Here is an 18673-nt window from a genome sequence, read left to right on the forward strand (position 1 = left end):
GAATGATACACTTCCGTGGTAGAACAATGGGCAGATATAGTTTGATATTGACTTGCGTAATCTCTAAACAGAAATAGAAAGTCACAGAGAGGGCGCTCATAATGATCTGTAATCGATGATATTTGTGATGCTCTACGTGAGTTCGCTTCTTTGTTTATAGATTATTTCTCCAAAGGATTTACATTAATCGTGTCATCAGAGGGATTAGTGTACGTACATAAGTTCCTTCAATGATTACTTTATCTGCAGCTACTTGTTGGAAATGACTTCATTCAATCATTCCTCCAGTCTTTGTAATTGTCAAGACAAATGCACACATTCTGTTGGAACATCGTCGTGTCAGTGCAAGAGATAAGAAGTCATGTATATAACCCGTACATTGACCATGTTGACCACGACTTCGTTTTACCTATTATTGATTTAGTATGAGTAAATTGCTTTCATGAAGTTAGATTCTCCATATCATATCTTATCCTATGGAAATGATTATGATTATGATGGTAATGATAATTACATGAGAAGTAATGACATTCATAATGATATAACTGCAACCAACATTTTAGAGGTCCTTTCTATGAGGGCCTCTTCAGTGTTGTAGCGCCCTCTAGACGAGGGCGCTACGGTCATTGTGATTCGGCACTGCCAGGACCCTGGGCTCCACTCACTTTCACACCTGGATGACGAGGGGCATTATGGGTAAAACATCTTGAGCAAGGTTAGAATGCAGGGAGGGATGCGATTCCTGTGCTTTGTATATCACTCGACTCTGGCTATTCAGATCATAGGTACGACGACAAAAATTAGTGGTTTTTTATATCATTTCGGCAGGAATTGAATCAAGCCTTGTCGACGTTGCATGAATCGATTAACAATAAAATTGACATGAAACAAACATAAAGTTCTTTGGTATCATCGATACATATCATGTAGTCTCATCTCACTGATATATCAAGTTTCAAGTTGCAGAGATAAAGTTCTGGGAAAAACGCACAAATAAATGTATTTATAGTGATTGAATCATAGCTGGGGACAGTGCAATCAACTTTGAGAATGGTGTGTTTGCTCTGCATGCACTGTGCTCTATTGCCTTTTTGATATGACGTTTCTGTGATTTTTGTCCCCTTCTGACAGGGAAAGACCCACGGTCATACTTGTTTATTGACCAATCTCGAGTCTTAGTGCGCGAGAATTTGTTTTAATAGCGATTAGATTACTTCCTCATGGTCGTCATAGAGCTAAGGCTGCAAAGCCCGCCTCGACGCGGTGTATATAAATACATTTTAGCGGCTTAGCGGTAGGGCCAACCCGCCGCGTCGCCGGCAAGGATATTACCGTCACCGTCGAAGTGCAGGAAGGGATGGAGTGGGTATGGAATAGAGCGAGACATCATAGATTTGGACAAATTCGAGAGGGATAGATATCAGTTCAGAATTCCGCATACAAAGCCCCCTTAGCTCAACTATGGGGCGGGATCTTGCAGGAGCGCACGTTTTATTAGGTGTTAGTGAAACTGTTCACGCTCCCACAATTTTTTTTCTCCACCTTCCGCTCTTTTTAGCTTGTTTTGCTTTTGGTTAAACCTCGACTATAGTCCAGAATGGGGGAGAGAATTTCCTCTCGCGTCTCGCAGAGATCTTCTGTTTGTTTTTGCTGAGATCAAACCGTGAAGTCATCTTCAAATCCTCTCAGAGTAAGTGGACTATTTGCATTTCTACCGTGCCTGTCATTCATACGAGATTTAACCCACTGAGTGCTGAGCTCGCTTAGCCGAGAGTAGTAATCCACCTTCCGTCGCAGCCCGTGCTCGCATCGCATACTCTCGGCTTGTTCATCTGGATCAGTCCATGTGTGTGTTAGAACAAGGGAGGTGTGTATTTTGTGAAGGTTTTGAAGAAGGCTTATCTGTTTTTTCCCGGCACATTACGACCCGGGTGTTGACTGACAACATATCTGACAGAAGTGACAGACGAACAAGCAATTTTTTTTTCTTTATCCTAAGCTGAAAGTTTCCCGTCTCATTGGTTTTTATTGTCTTCGAACTATCAAACAACAACAACAAAACAGATTTCATTCAAGTCTTCTTTTTGTCCTTGATTTTAAAGACAACAAGAAAATAAGCGATCACTGCTGAATAAGGTATACACTTTCTTCTCGTAGCCCTCTCTGATATGAACCACCTCAAAACAATTATAATATAGGCCCAATAATACTGGTAGTGACAATTATAATGCATAATGCCAGATCTTCAGGGTGAACATGCGTTCACTCCTGCGTATTGTAATGAAACAAAATATACGTCTTTTGAATATGTCTACTAAAACCTATACTTTATAGTTTTATTTACATCAATGCCTTCGATGTGGATTTGCTCTTCGATCGAATAACACGAAGACAAAATTGATTTAGTGAACATGTGACTTAACATGTGAATATGGCGTTGAAGTGAAATGAAAATCCAGTGAGGAGGAATGAACGTCTATGATTATGACTGTCTTTCGGTCTGTTAACATTCAGGTCATTTGAAAGTATAGTTTGATTATCATTATTATCAAACCCATAACAATACTTCTCGCGATGATGCCAATATTGTGGACTAGATGGTCATGCCATATTTTAAATCCAAGAATATATGATTGTGTTTCAGTGTTGATATTCGTTTTAACTTTTTTGTCATGATAAAAGTGACAATGTAACAAGACAGAAACTCGTCCCTTGTTTAGTTACTTTTTGCAGACTGCGTGCGTGCATATATCGTGTATTTACAATGTATATATGTATATACACACATATGTGTGTGTGTGTGTGCGTGCGTTCGTGTGTGTGTGTGTGTGTGTGTGTGTGTGTGTGTGTGTGTGTGTGTGTATGTGCGTGTGAGCAATCGTGTGTTCTTTGATTTTTGATTGTTGTCATTTTGTGCTTGTAGGCCCTACTGGGGACAGCTGGAAAAATGTGGCCGGCTGGTCCTCCATCCTTTTTGTGCCAAAGCACTGTTTATCGACGAGCATCTAAGCGACCTTCTTCAAAGTCAAGGTTAGTCCTGTTTAGAATTTGGAAGCCTGACGCCATGTCGGAGCCAATTGTGTCCTCACAGAAAGATCTGGACCTATTTTGTTTTTGCTGTCGCATATGAAAAGAGAGCTAAAAAGGACGTCTGCGTGTTTCTACTCAGTGTATACTGCTCAACTCCTCACAGGTCCAGTATACCTTCTGGTGAATATTGGCGGCGTGGATTGCCCGGTATTTTTTAAAAATTGTGTGTGAGAGGTGAGAATGTTCAGTCCATGCAGGGGGTGTTTCATAACGCTGTTCGTAAAGTTACGAACAACTTACGAGCGACTGGTGATCAGTTCTGATGTGCTATTACTTATCAGAATTTCCATAATTCAGCACAAGACCTGATCACCAGTGGCTCGTAAGTTGTTCGTAACTTTACGAACAGCTTTATGAAACACCCCTCTGCGCAACAGTAGGAGCAGAGTGACATAGCGGAAGAAGGTCTTTGACTGTACACAGGGAATGTATAGGGTTCGAATCATGGGTTTGAATTCTACACGGTACCTCACCAACAATGACCCTCTGCTTTAAAAGTGTGCCGAGTTGTATACTGGGGTTTAAAACTTACAATGAAAGACAACTCGCCAACTCGGGAGAAATTACTCTGGATAAATTCTTTAGGACCGGTAAGGTATTCACAATGAAGAGTTTGATCGCAAACAAAGAAACAAACCCTTTAAAGTAAGTCCATCATCAGATATAGCAAAATAAAACCTCTCCAGTAATACCTCACTTTTTACACAACAAGGAATATCATTGAAATTATGAAGAAATATCCCATATATCATTCTATTTCTTCTTATATAGCTCTACTGGCAATTATCACAAATTAACAAAAATGAGGTCTTATGCAATCATAGCTTACGTACATGTTACTTTGTTTCAACATTCAATTTCCTTACACGCCCTATATCAAATAAAAAACCGTTCAATTCGAATCACTTTATCGTATTGCACCTTCAAAACTAATGAGCTAAGATTGACGCCAGTAAAACATTCATACTGAAAAACATGTTTGCACGTTGCCTCTGATGTGATATTCGTGCTAAAGGTATATGTAATTCACACCACACTAAGTTACGCAAAGTGATTCCGTGCTATGCATATTGGAATAGGCCCTACTTTTTTTCACTTATCATATCGTGTTCATGCTCGTGACAGGGGAAAAATTCCACTGTACAAAAGATGATACAATATAGCATAGCGCGTAAGGCTTTGCAAAAGAGTCACCTTTCCTCTCGGGACACAGACTGATGCGGATTGAAACAAAACGGAAAAGGAAATGGGTTACACAAAAGTAGAGTTTTCCCAGTCTCACCCGTGAATGAATATGGGCGGGAAAAGAAAACACTCCTTATTGTTCGTGCGCGTAAAAGGGGGAGCGCTGCGGTTGTGCAGGCGACCGCTGTACAACGAACTTATGAAAGCGCACACAAGTCGTCCACATTAGCACACGGTCGCGCGCGCAGCGCTACACAAAAGCTCGCCGCGGATGCGAAGTGAAGTTGTAAAAAAATTCTCTTGACGGCATTCTTGGCGAATGTTTTCATTCCTGCTACGTTTGTTTTTTGATCCGAGCCAAGAGTATCTAAACTGTTGTGACTGTATATCCCACTGCATGAGCATGCACTCGTGCACTTAGATAGATGGTCCATATCGAATTATCGATCAGTGCTTCCTTATAATACCATCATGATTGGATCAATCACTGCACACAAAAACACCATAAGCAAAACAAGGCAAAATTGAAATTAAACGAAAAAAAAATATCTACGAAATTGAACAAAGTCCTGACATCCTTTTCCCCCTCGTCTAGGTTTCTTCGACCTGATCAATTCAATAGTCCGGGCGCTGCGTCTCCGTGTGCCGAAAAATAACGCGAGTGTGATCTGATTGGAGCAGACGACTGACACTTAATCGAAGGACTGGAATTGGTGCGCGTGATCGACTAGCAATGATGCCTAATCGATGTTCTACATCCCTTTTTATTCCTTGTTCAAACGAACAGAAAGAAGAACATCCACATGAAATATCGATCGTAATCTTTCGATCGAAAAGACTGAAGGGGGAGGGGGGGGGGGGGGTGCGATACGTCGGAACGCTCACCGGCAAACCAAGTCATCCATGCCCTGACAGGAGTTGGTGTTACCAGTACCTTTAGACATCTCAAACGAAACCTCCCGACTTTGTTCACGATTTGAATCTGTAAATGTTAAACACTGAAATCTATGACACAGTATATATCATCACTTATTTACTTTATTTCCTGTGCTTTTTTCCTTACTTCAAGCGAAAAAATACGCACTAGAAGGTAAAAAAGAAAGAGACCGAATAGAAAGAGATACACTAAAACAATAATCAATGGCAATAGTAACAACCTCGAGTGGCGGGGAAATGAGATTGAAAATGAAAATGTTTTATCGTAAAGATTCAAATTCGGTGGAGTAAGTTTGAAATTATACAAGTGGTCACGTCTTTCACAACTGTAAAGGGGCCAAGCCACTTTCAGCATATACTTGAAAGGAATTAACTAATTTGATTCCTTTTCTTTTTCTTCTTCCGTTTATTATTTTCCTCGCTCTCCCCCCCTCTCTCTCCCTCTCTCCCTCCCCCATCTCTCTTTGATTTCTTGTTCTTTTATCCAAGGCAATAGACGTTGTGCGCCCTCACTCTACTATTTGGATGTTAATTTAAAAAAGAAATGAAATAGTCTCGAGAAAATCAATGTACTAAAAATACTTTAGAATGACTAAATGCATGCTGATCATTCTCGTTCTTCGGTTTTCCAGCAGGCTCTTATCTGTATACGATACTTGTAGTTCTGGAGGTAGCTGGCATCGCGCACGCGCACATTACTCGCTCGTTGATAGCATTTTCTACCCCGAAAAGAAAGAAAGAAGAGAAAAACAGGTTTGGGGCTTGCATTTGTCACTAATTCCTTCTTTCTCCAGCATAATGGCCCATTTGAACGGAACATTTTTGGGTAGCAGCGTGATAATTCGTTATTGAATATTAATGTGAATGTGTGAGGTAAAGACTTACCCATTGCGAAACCCATGAGATGGTCCGCTCCCTTCCTCTTTCGTGGTCTGCCTTTATGAATTGGGGAGAGTCCATTTGGAAAGAAGGGGTGTCCGGTAGGAGGCGACGCGCCTGGGGTGGGTGAGCAGCTGTGACTGTGGTAGGGCGGTGACAGATCGTGCATCGATGGGGGCGGGGGTGAAGAGTGGAGATGATGGTAGGTGAGGGGTTCAGGAGAAGGGAGGTAAAGAGCCTCGTAATGCAGCTGGCAGTAGACAAGGTTGTCCCTCATTCCGTAGTAATCCCCCGTGGTCAACTCGCGATTGCACACGGCGCAGCTGAAGCAAGTCAGGTGGTACACAAGCTCGCGTGCGCGCATCACCATTTCGTGCGACGCGATGCCGAGCTGGCAGCGGGCGCATTTCTTGGTTCCATACCGTCTACAAAATAAAGTGTAAGGATAAAAACAAACTGCTGTCACAAAATTACTTAAGTACATTGCATGAGAGAACGAATGCAGTATAAAATTCAGATATTTCAAAGTTTTTACTGGAGATGATTACAGTGCAGATCCACTATAAAGTCATACAGGCAAACTTGAAACAGTTTCGTCAAAATCGAACGTGAGCTTAGACACTTTCGATATTTCTTTTAAGTTTTCCAATTTTTCATGACAAAAGTATATTGTTGCAATGAAATTACGTCAGTCATCTGACATCATCACACAACTCACAATATATTATTTGTCGTCACATCAAATTATTGTGGTGTTGTTGTCACCTTTTCATGATGAATTTTAGGAAGGACACGTTCGGCCTCCCTGAGGACCTCTTCTAATTTTAGTTTCCAATGTAGGTCTAATTCGCAGAAATCATGAAATACATTAGCGTGGGATGAGATTAAATCTCATGTTAAACCGTTTCAAGTAATGAAAAAGTATCTGATATCAGAAAAGACGCAAATAATTCCGCACTTACGAGTAGATAAATTTGATAATTAATTGACTTATTGACATAGATATTATATTGCGGGTGAAAAGATGACACAGTATATATACATATGACATATAATTGAATGATATTATGAACCAAACTGATGAATCAACACTTAATTGGGTGCCTAATTTGTTGAAATGATTGTGTGTATCAGCTTGATTATATTCGTTGAGAACAAGAAGCGCAATAAATGATCACCACACTGTTGATGATTTGAATAAATTACCTATAATTAATGAGGATTGCGAGTACAACCATTCACAGCTATTTGGCAAGAAATGAAAATGACAGAAACATGCCTTCTTAACTTAGGACTTTGGAAAGGGCACACGAAAGTCCTATTTATGCATTTAAGCCGGTGTTCTCTATGGAACTCTTGAGATCTATGAAGTTATCCAGTATTATTTTGTTTGTTAGATCACAGTTCATGTTTTTGCCTGTTTATGGTTTTTTTTTTTACCCTAAAAGAATCTCCATGACTGATGGACATGTTGATATAATCTTGCATTTAAAAATCACTCGTTGCTAAGCAACCAGATGATCAAAATCTGTTGAAATGACAACACTTTCGTTTTCACGATCTTTGATACGAACAATAGTTTGCTCTCTGGCTGTATACATATATTTTTTCTTCGTCAGAGGGACCAACGACTCGACAACATTAGCCTCGATACAAGCCATTTAAACTAAAAATCATCCATTCCCACCCTCAGTGTCAACATGTATAGGGCATAAGATGACAGAGAATAGTATCAGATGTCATAGACTTCTCCTATTTCTGTTTAACCCGAAAAGGAGCATGCAGAGGTGCATTCTATGACGGAATGGGTTTCCCCAAGAGTAATGAAAAGTAAAAGTTATTTCTTCCTTTCTTTCTATGTGAATTTTCTTTTTCCTTTCAAAGTAGGATTACGAGGACGTCAAGTACTGAGTATAAAATCTACGTTGGATTTTCCACAGAAGGAAGACACTGGATATAGATAATAATTATGGAAGCAGTTTTGTCTATCATTCGTCAACGATATGGTATCACAGCCATTTGTTGAGAAGCATTCCATCAGCTCAAGGTCCCACCATTAATCATCGTATAGGTCATGTTCTGCGTGAAATTGCTGAGGTTTCGTTTTGGTGAGCCAATTTCATGTGGAATCTTTCGCTACATTGCTACCCCCATTGCCGTCAGAACACTTTAATGAAACAATGTATGTCCAAACAAAGCTAAAAGAAAGCTATCTAACGTATATAGGAGATTATTGTCTAAGAGACATTGTGATATAGACGTCCTTCTTATCCATTGCACCAAATTTAAAGGTAGATATTAGTAAATCATGATCACCATCAGATTATGGGATAACTATTTGAGGATGAGTATTTAGGAAGTGAGAGGACCTATACTTGAAACGAAGCGATGAAAGAAAGGGAGAGAGGGAAAGGAGAGAGAGAGAGAGAGAGTTATGACGAGAACCAAACTTACTTTAAGTAGTCGTCCTTGCAGTATATATTTCCTTCCTTGGCGAAACATGAGAGTTCGGTGTCGAGTTGCTGCTTGCACTCGCAGCACTGCAGACACTGCGTGTGCCACTGGCGGTCCGCGGCCAGCAGGTAGAAGCGGTCGGTGATCCGGCCCCCGCAGCCGGCGCAAACGGCGGGGCTGCCCGCCGCCGCTGCCGGCGAATGCTTCGCGCTCGCCGTCATTCCCGCGCTCTCCCCCTGAGGCGACTCTGGGTCCTTGCTCGCACCCATCACGGGCATGGCAGCTGGGCTGTGCTGTGCGTCGTCCAAGCCTTCCAGTCACAGCTGATGCTGAAATTCTCGCTGCTTTTGCTTTATACTTGGATGAGTCTTCAGAAAATGCTTCTGTGAGGTGTCCCTGTTCGGTGGCTGACGTCTTCCTTATGAGAAGTCTGAGTTTTTATCAAGCAAGCAGATAGACAGACAAACTAGTTCACAAGACCTTTTTTTCATAAGTAAGTCACATTGATATGAATTACGTCAATTGTAAGGTTTCTGCAGATAATGAATCAATTCCACTCCATATTTGTTGTTCATATCACATGACATCATTTTAAGCATTGACATTTGGGTTTTTTCGCTGTCGTTAAAAGGTCACATTGTTTGCTTGATTCCTCGACTTAAACTCTGCACTTTTGTGGTAAAGCATCAACGCAAATATGAGAATGACTTGACAAGCACACCGATGTGAATAAACATACCTATTAAGCAGTAAACATCTAAACTTACTATTCGCAATGAGGTACTTGCTTATGAGAAACTTCATTAATCTAATTCTATGATAGGCCTACTTTGAACAAAGTTATCAATCTTGTCTCCCGTCTTCGATATACTTGGACTATTTGCTTTATTAATTTTTACAAGCATTTGGCCTCAACATACATCCTATTCTTTAGCGCTCAATCGCTCACTAGCTGAAGAAGGTTAGAATGTTTCTTTTTGTTTTGTTTTTACGCAGCAATCAGTCTTCTACGTATGGAATGCAAATGATAAAACCTCAAACCCCCCCACCCCAGCACAAACACTACATGCACACCAGCACCACCACCAAAGCAACAAAGTAATTAAAACTCAAGAGACTGTACTATTATTCAGAAGGACAATGATTGACTGATTGATTGATTGATTGATTGATTGATTGATTGATTGATTGATTGATTGATTGATATGATTGATTGATTGATTGATTGATTGACTGACTGATTGACTGATTGATATGATTGCTTGATTGATTGATTGATTGATTGATTGATTGATTGATTGACTGATTGATTGATTGATTGACAATTTTATTGTCCGCAATGGGAATTCATCTTACATTGGATATCATAATATTGTTGATATGTATATAGGCTGCTATGGATCATCTGAAACACGGTTTTCCCCAAGAGAGAGAGAGAGGGGGGGGGGGGGGGGACATAGAAAGAGGGGGCAGACTCTAAGTGACAATATTGATTGGAGAAACGGCACCCTCTGTTGTAGCGTTTTTATAGATTGACACCGACAAATTAAAGTCCCTCCGCTTGTCGAAAATGGCGAATGGCGTTAACGAGACTAAAGGGAAAAGTTCTTTCATTGGGGATTGCATGTTTAAATCTACACTGAGTTGCGACAACGCGATGTTTAACGAAAATTATGACACTAATTCACTCTTTTTATATATATGGTAGTGTAAAATGACAGTGACTCTCTTGGAGGTGACGTAATGGGTAAAAGACCAACTATATGGCTGTTGGGCTGAAACACTGGCAACAACATAGTTAGCATCATCACTTTTTGTAAGCGATCAGAGAAGAGAAAAAGTTATTTTCATATCACTTTTGCCCCCATCCCGATATCCGCTGTGGTTAACGGATCTAGCATTTACATTTCTTTAGAGAACGATGTGCAATTTCTTCTGCATCTTATTTTCTATTTGTTTATTTGTGTGTGTGTGTGTGTGTGTGTGTGTGCGCGTGCTTGTATGTGTGCATGTGTGCGTGTGTGTGGGTTTTTTTTTTCAGTTGGTTTTCCAAACCCGTCGTTCTTCTAAATCAGGTTAGACAGAAATTCTCTTAACATCACTTTATAATGCCAACATTCACCAAGCGCCCATCACATTCATATTTGAGGACAATATATATATATATATATATATATATATATATATGTATATATTAATATATATATATATATATATATATATATATATATATAAACCAATTAAATCCCAATGCGAAGTACGGCGCGCAGTTTGGTAGTATAGCTGCCTGAATAATCACTTTTGTTGGCTGGTTCTCGCTTCCTTTTCTCCCTTGCAAGCTCCCCTCCATAACACTTAATCTACAAAAATATCTGATTTGATTTGATTAATCTGGACGATATTGATTTTGTTTATCGACTTCTTTACCATCATCATACATATTGATCTCAACGTACAATTAATTTTCAATTCAAGGTAGGGAAAGGTTTTTTTGTTTGTTTGTTTGTTTCGGGGTGTGTGTGTATGTGTGTGTGTGTGTATGTTTTGTTTGTTTGTTTGTTTTTTGTCTTTTTTAAAGATTCGGATTCAAGGAGATATAGGTCCTACCCCTGAGAATCTAGTGACAAACTTTGAGTACCTGTCTCATTACAACGCGCTGGTTTCGATTATTTCTCCTTGCAGAGAAAAAAAACGGTATATTAGAGTTGTTGCTAATTCAATAGTAAACCCATGCAAGAATCGATTCGGCTACAAATATGTGGACTTGATTATAATTCATAAAGGAGTGCATTCTTGAAGATCTATACCCAGTGCTTCATATTTTTATGGCCAATAACGTGCCTAAATACGTCTTTCGTAGGTCATACGGATTTATGTCAAATATTACTGAAAACCTTCATTATCAAGACGCAACCACTCAAGAATAGAAAATTTCATCTCAATGGCCAGAAATGATGACAAAATTCGAGGGAAGGATAATTGTGCATCCAGCCAATAACACCCGAGGACGGAAAAGAAAAAAACAAACACGTGAAACACGTGAAACGCCTAAACATTTCGTATTAATACAGTAGTTTGCTTGTTGTGGTAAACAAAATGGCATGCTTAAGTAGCGGGATTCAAAGTGGAAAACTTAAAACTTGTAAGTACTTGAGCCCCAATACCTCACGACACCCAATCGTCGCCCTAATGTCCTAACATCGATTTGGAGAGATAACTCCCAAAATGAGTTACAAAAAATGCACAACAAAGTAGTAGCCAAATCACAACACAGTTTGATCTTTGTTGATTTGTTTGGCGAAAAAAAAATCAGTGTGTCAACCTTTGTAGAATATATCTGTTCACAGAGCATTGTGTATAATGGACTCTTATAGGTCATTCCTTTTAAAAATGACTACACATGCCATGCATGCATGGCATAATAGAGTGTACTGAAAAAAAGAGGTGCACACAAGAAGAGCGCATCTCATTATTACCTTTATTGATTTTAAAACAAAGATACTGACTCTAGAAAATGTGATGGACGTTGAATTTCAACATGATGATAGTGAGTACCTAAAATATTGTGTACTCATGTAAGCGTTATGTATATTGCTGTGTATTACTTTTACATGGAAATAAAATCATTTGAATTGAAATTGAAGTGAATTGAATCTTGGAGCACGATGATTATCGTTTATAGTTGCGTAAAACAAAGCGACAATGGTCGCTCAAGTGTCATTCATTTTGTCTTTGTCTGGTGATTTTTTTTCCTTCTTTTTCTCTCCATCTTCTTGGTCGATACCTGGCATGCCTGGACAAAATATCAATTAATTCACTAATGCTAGATTTTTGTCTCCACTTTTATGGCAGTTGTCGCTGTGGTTTCATTGTTCTAATTCGGATAATTTTGTGATAAGTGTATAATTATACATTCCTTTTTAGGCCAAGAATGACGCGTTTGCGCTTCTATTGTGTATGAAGACAGTCCCTTCTGTAAAGATGAGCCCAGCAATTAGAACAACTCCCAACCGCCTATACCACACCACTCCCTACCCTCCCCCACACGCACACGTGTACACACACACACACACACACAGTGGACACACATAAACACACACATATTATCCCTCCTCCCCAACTCTTTGTTCATATTTGAATGACCATGATATTAATCTTCTCTCGAATTCCAGTTACGAGAAGACGCAAGGGGAACATTACATTCAATTTATTCGATTACTGATTTATCTTATAGTTCAATTCATTTACTTTAAGAGCCAATATACTATTCACTGTAAATATTCTTTGCTTTGTGCATTAAAAACTGACAAAACATGAACAAAACATGAACAAGAGAAAAAGAAAACAAGAGAGATAATGAAAAAAACAGACACAAGAAAACAAAACAAAAAAAAGCATAGAGAATCACAATGTAAAGATAGGTATGAAAAGTTATCAACATAAAACTTATCGAAAGATATCAATAACTCTGAACGACTTGAGGGAAACTTTCTTAAATGTAACTTTTAAACACCCAAAAATAAATTTGCCAGAAAGAGCAATTAATATGCACAGGAGTACAAGCTTATATCCAAGCTGTAGTGTGTGTTGTTTGGAATTAATTTCAATGATACTGCGATAATTTTGCTGCGGTACTCTTCAGATAGTTTCACAGCTTGTTGGTAATCCAATTCCTCTGAGAAGAACTTAATTAACAGGAATGGTTCCCCCTAAACAAAAGACTTATTTCGATTGTTTGTTCGTGGTCTTGGTTATTTGACAATCAAAATTTTAATTGCATGAGTCCACGTTTCCAAAGACAGTCGTTGGGCAACTTGGGCAGATACGCCCTGGTTTAGCTCAGAATGATGGTCAGAAAGTAAAAACAAACAAACAAACTAAACAATGCACAAACAGAAACACCAAAACAAGACAAAAATGAGAGGAATACTTTTTGTATCCTTGTGCAGAGTATAAATTGTGGCTGAGTGAAATACAGTACAAGAAAACTTACGGTTCAAGTGACATCATTATCGAAGTTGTCTTTTTGTCAAACCTGCTTGAAATTGCTTCCAAAGAGTACCAATCACTCTTGCAATGTTTGCAGTGAAAGCCACTACAGTGTAATTTGGAAGAGTAAGTATATATCAGCGAAAGTGAAGTTTATTCGATAACAAAGCTGCTTGTCACGTATGACAAGTAACAGGCATGGCCTTCATGTTAACGTAATTAATTATTCAAATTGCGGGGAAGTTTCCTTTTCGTACTTGGTACTCTTAAATCTCTCAATCACTTACCAAAGAGTTGCTATGGATGTAGTGACCTCCACGTTGATATCCTTTCCGGCAATGTTGATTTTCTACGATAAGAAGTCAACGAAGAGCTGAGGTCTCTCGACAAACCATCATAATCATTCCCCTCTCCATGTGAATTCCGCTCCTGTTTACGTTTTTCTTTTCAAGAATGCCCGAGGAGAAACACACTTGCTGAGAGTGTCAAAAAGTAAAAATCATCTCATGTAAGCTCTGACGATGAGATAATGATTAGAAAAGAAAAAAAGAAATAACAACAGTAGCGAAAGATATCAGAACATAGCGATAAGTTGCGTCAATGAAGATTTCCCTATCGTGAGCAGCAAATAAGCGTCTCGCCGTCTGGTTCTGCTCCCCGAACTCTCCGGCCGCACGAAGGACGATCCCTGCTGGCGTCTCGTCTACTTTGGTTGGAAGTGTTTTCTTTTACCGTTTTGAAAGCGTGCAGAATAGCCCGACGTCCGAGTGAATATTTCCGTTAAGGTTTAACTTCAAAGTTTGATGGGCTACTTTTGGGGGGAAGCAGAAGCAAAAAATCCACGTGCCAACACTACAATGCGTGGATATAAAGTCAACTGTTGTGGTGTTCTTTATCTCCAAGAGGAGCCGTAGGTCCCTTTCGCCCGGCTCGTGTGGTCGGTCTGAGCTGAACAGTGGTGGTACTTGAGAGATGGACCAGCCTTCAACCAGCGCACTGCCGCGAGGCACTCTGAATATGAGGGCCCTCGCCGGCGAGACCGCCCCGTTGGGAGATTGACATGTTGGTCACCCGTTGCCACATACAGTATACGTAGCTCTTGTTGAGCTTCTCAAACCACCTATGTATGTCTATTGTTGTTGTTATTTTAGTCTTTGGCTCTTTTGCAATTGTGGTTAAGCCCAGTCAAGTGGTATAGAAATTAAAGATATGGTCAACAAAATCGCTGCTTATTTTTTGCAAGAACGTTGTAATAAATGGGCAGTAGTTTGCATATAACTGAGTGATTTTAAACTCTTTTCAGGGTTGTATTTCTAAGATACTGTGATGCTATGACTGAATGCCAATCATTCCTTCCAGAAGATATTTGGGACTGGAATCAAAGACTAATACAACTTCCGTATCGCTTGGAAGAGCACAGCGGGAAACTTCTTGCGACCACAGGGCACATTAGAGAATGTCCTTTTTTCAGCAAAAGAGGGAGCTATGCCCCATCTCAGCATTGCCGCTCATAGCCTTCACTATTAGCACGCGTTGAAAGCACGAGAATACATTTTTTTTTTATTAACACACCTACATCCACGAACGCACACACAGACGCAGCCACACACACATTGGAGTCCCACATACACACACTTCAAATCTGCGAGGTAGAGACAAAATTGCCAGTTTGCGCTCTTTTATTGCTAATCTCCACACATAATAAGGAACATCACATCTCAAGTTAGAAATAACAGAAATAATGGTTTCCAGGCAAAATGTAGTGGTGTTGGTAATATTGATAATGGGTATTCATAACCGTTTTAACCTTAGAATTTCATCAATTTATACACGAATAAAGGCGGTGTTATGGTCTTCATAGCCCTGTTTTATGAAGAGTTATAATTAATTATATAGTTGATTTCTATCATAAGTCTATGGCAGCCTTTGTGTTAAGAAAATTTATAGTCGATTTTATCTTTTGATAAAACAACGCCCACATCTCATAAACATTTCGCATACCACCGCGTACTATCCTCAGATTCAAAACTGACTAAAAGCCTAAAGATTTTGAGCATGAGCTTCATCAAGGCTCACGAAATACTCGAATATTCTGTGTAATCCAAGAAATAAGGAATGATAATTCACTGACGACTTTCCAGCTGTACAGACGAGTAGATAATAATTTCATATCCAAATCACATCATTCCCAGTGGCGGATCCAGAGGGGGGCGCAACCGGCGCACGCCCCCCTTTAATTTTCGTTAAAAACAAAGAAAATAAAAAGAAAAAAACTGAAATGAAACCCGGAAGTGGCACCAGAAATATTAGTCACGCCCCCCCCCCTTTACAGAATTCCTGGATCCGCCCCTGATTCCTCTATATATTTTGGTGAACTGTGCATGACTTGTGATGTTGACTGAATAGCTGAAGGTGAGACATTCTAGATCATTATGGGCCATGAGCGCCCTTCAAAGGTGGATAACGGGGAGTAAATTACCATGTGACACAGCAGAATTACTTGAGTCGAAATCGAGCCCCATTTGACCAAAAAAAAAAAAAAAAAATAGAATGCTTGACTTGTAAATGTTTGTCATCATCATCTCCTTCTTTTGAACGTTTTCTTTTTTGGCCCATGGCCGCTCAACCTTTCTTTGTGTTGTTATTTTATTGTTTTGTTTGTTCCTTTCCTGTCTTTGTTTGCTTGGTCTATTATCTGAAAAAAACAACAACCCAAAGGTTCATTTTCAGGTGCATTCGTCTTAGTTGCTATGACCTTAATGTTTATGTACAAGATTAGAGAAATCGAGTTCATTCGCCTATGCTGAACGTTTGACATAACACGTTGTAGTGATGATACATCGGATCAATCAGCATGATAAACAGTAACCATGGTAACAGTATTAAACAAGATTGGAGATGGAAGCATTGAGGAAGGCTCTGCTCTGTGGAGTGTCTTTGATGGCAGAGAACAATCAAAGTAGAATTTATTGTTAATTCATATCTGCATGCATGTTACAAATCCACCCTTATGCCCTAACTCGTCGTGATTTGTAAAATCTCTTCAGAGATTGAGCTAGGCAAGTTGACCGAGACAACAGTCCAGACGGAGGTTAAAAGAAACCATTGGCCAATTTTGACAGTAATTTGAAGATTATCTGCTCCTCTTTTGTATGTGCATCTTTCTATTACTCCTTCACTGTTTCTCTCTCTCTCTCCCTTCTCTTTCTTATCGTCTACTCTATTGTCTCTCTTGTTAATATTTTCCCATCTCCCCCCCCCCCCGCATTTTCATCCACAATGACACTTCTAACTGAAGAGTCCTCAAACGAAGAGATTTTAACCTTGGTGTTCATTCGCCGATTTACCAGCATTTAATAATGCCTGCAGGCTCATACAACCAAGGCCGAAATACATCTCGAAATCATGCACAATCTCAAATTGCGTTATTTGCCTCCGGGTTGATTTACACTAATCCCCCATCAAAATAGAAAAAAAAAACAATAACAGCAGAAAATTGAAGAAAAAAAATATGTGTGGCGACACATTACTTCAATTGGATGATTTAAGCGGCATGTTAAGAAAAGAAGAAGAAAAATCCACACGTTCAGTTGCTTTCGATTTCTTATCCCTTAGCAACAATTTCTACTTTTATTTTTGTCTTTGTATCAAAATGATTTATTTTATTGTGAGAACATCACATGTTAATTCAAAACAAGATCACCGTGTTACAGCTATTTTTGTGTGATTCTTATACAATAGGGTGTGGTAAGTAACAAGTGATTAAAAAATCATCACCCTAGCTCTTTGTTAGTCACAGGATTATGACTAGTTATGATCTATCGTTGTTCTAATGTTGAAATCCATAGGTGTTGGTGGGATGGGTTTGTTGTTTTTCTTCTCCCTTTTCAAGTACATGTATAGCGAAAGAACAGTAACAGACGGACATTATTTTCAAATTTTGAATTGGAATTCATCCGTATTGGAACCACTGGAAGCAACGCGTAATGTACTAGCTGCTTGGCGCATCAGTCAGACTACTAATTAATGTTACAGAGAGGACCTTGTCTTGAATGTAGTTATTCCAGTTATTATAAGATGTTGAGAAGAACATGTCCGCTAAAGCTCTGCCCTAGGAATGAATGTGAGTTGTACCTCCTGTTTGATCAAAGCGGATAAAGAAACGAAAACTGAATGCTTGGCGTAAAACCTCTCATGGTTACAATCGGTAGGTTTGAGGAATCTATAGGTATAGAGTATAATAATCTTAACAAGGTTATCATCATTACGTTGAAAAAAAAGAACACGAGAGTGGTTTGTTTGGATGTTTTGTGGTTTTTTTTTTCGTTTGTTTGCTTGAAATTGATTGCATGTAGCACGTTTAAAGATAAAGAGTTGCTATTACCAATGGTGGGTACACATTTGGCGCTACAGTTGTAGCAGACGGCTTCATCAAGACCTCTAAAATCGTTGCAGCTGATCATCGTCTAAACATGTAAAGCAACAGACTACACAGACAATCTGGCCTTCCTTCTGTGGAAATGGTTCAATATTGGCTATAGCCATGTATACGTACTTCTGTCTGTATCAGACTCGAGCACTTTTTTACGTTCATCTGACAGACGCACATGCCAATCAAAAGTCACTTCCGCCTGACTGGATAAACGCTGTCAATGAAACAAGAGGAGGATCTGTTTGTCCAGTCAATCGCATTTCTTCGGCCCTATGGAGGGCGGAGTAGTATCTTTGTCTGCTCCCATTGTGTTGGTCCTCTCTCCCTCTCAAGGTGACTAGCTGGACAATGAGTTCCCCCGCTGAACTGGCTCCCGCATGACCGGGAAACCCCTCGGTTTGAGGAGGGTCCGTCACCGCCCGAGCTGACGGGCGGACAATAGGTGCAGACTCGCGCTACTCGATCCCGTCAACAGGCAAGCTGTGCGGCGCAGATCACGACCTCTTCAGCGTCCTTTGTGTGCCGTGATACGGTTAAGTCTCAGCTCGTGAAAAGGCACGAAATTACGCCGAATTGTTGTTTTAGATTCCCACCTATTCTCCCTTTTCACCACTCCGCCCTAATATCTGCCTCTTTCTTTCTCTCCGATTCTTTTGGCGGAAATAAGGTGACTGATTACACCTCTATTTACTCGTCACCTTTCTCCGT

General features: G+C 39.7%; 1 protein-coding gene across 1 annotated transcript; it reads right to left on the reverse strand.

Annotated features, from left to right (window-relative positions):
- Positions 1-623: 623 nt before the first annotated feature.
- On the reverse strand, positions 624-8813 carry LOC139724240 (LIM/homeobox protein Lhx2-like). Its single transcript, XM_071635384.1, has 3 exons — positions 8545-8813; positions 6097-6515; positions 624-673 (listed from the first exon to the last, which is right to left on the reverse strand). The coding sequence occupies exons 1-3, from the start codon at positions 8811-8813 to the stop codon at positions 624-626; spliced, it is 738 nt and encodes a 245-aa protein (XP_071491485.1).
- Between the last annotated feature and the right edge of the window lie 9860 nt (positions 8814-18673).

The sequence above is a fragment of the Diadema antillarum genome, unplaced genomic scaffold (assembly GCF_040938485.1).
Source record: "Diadema antillarum isolate AM-2024a unplaced genomic scaffold, OU_Dant_1.0 scf00000208, whole genome shotgun sequence".
NCBI classification, from domain to species: domain Eukaryota; kingdom Metazoa; phylum Echinodermata; class Echinoidea; order Diadematoida; family Diadematidae; genus Diadema; species Diadema antillarum.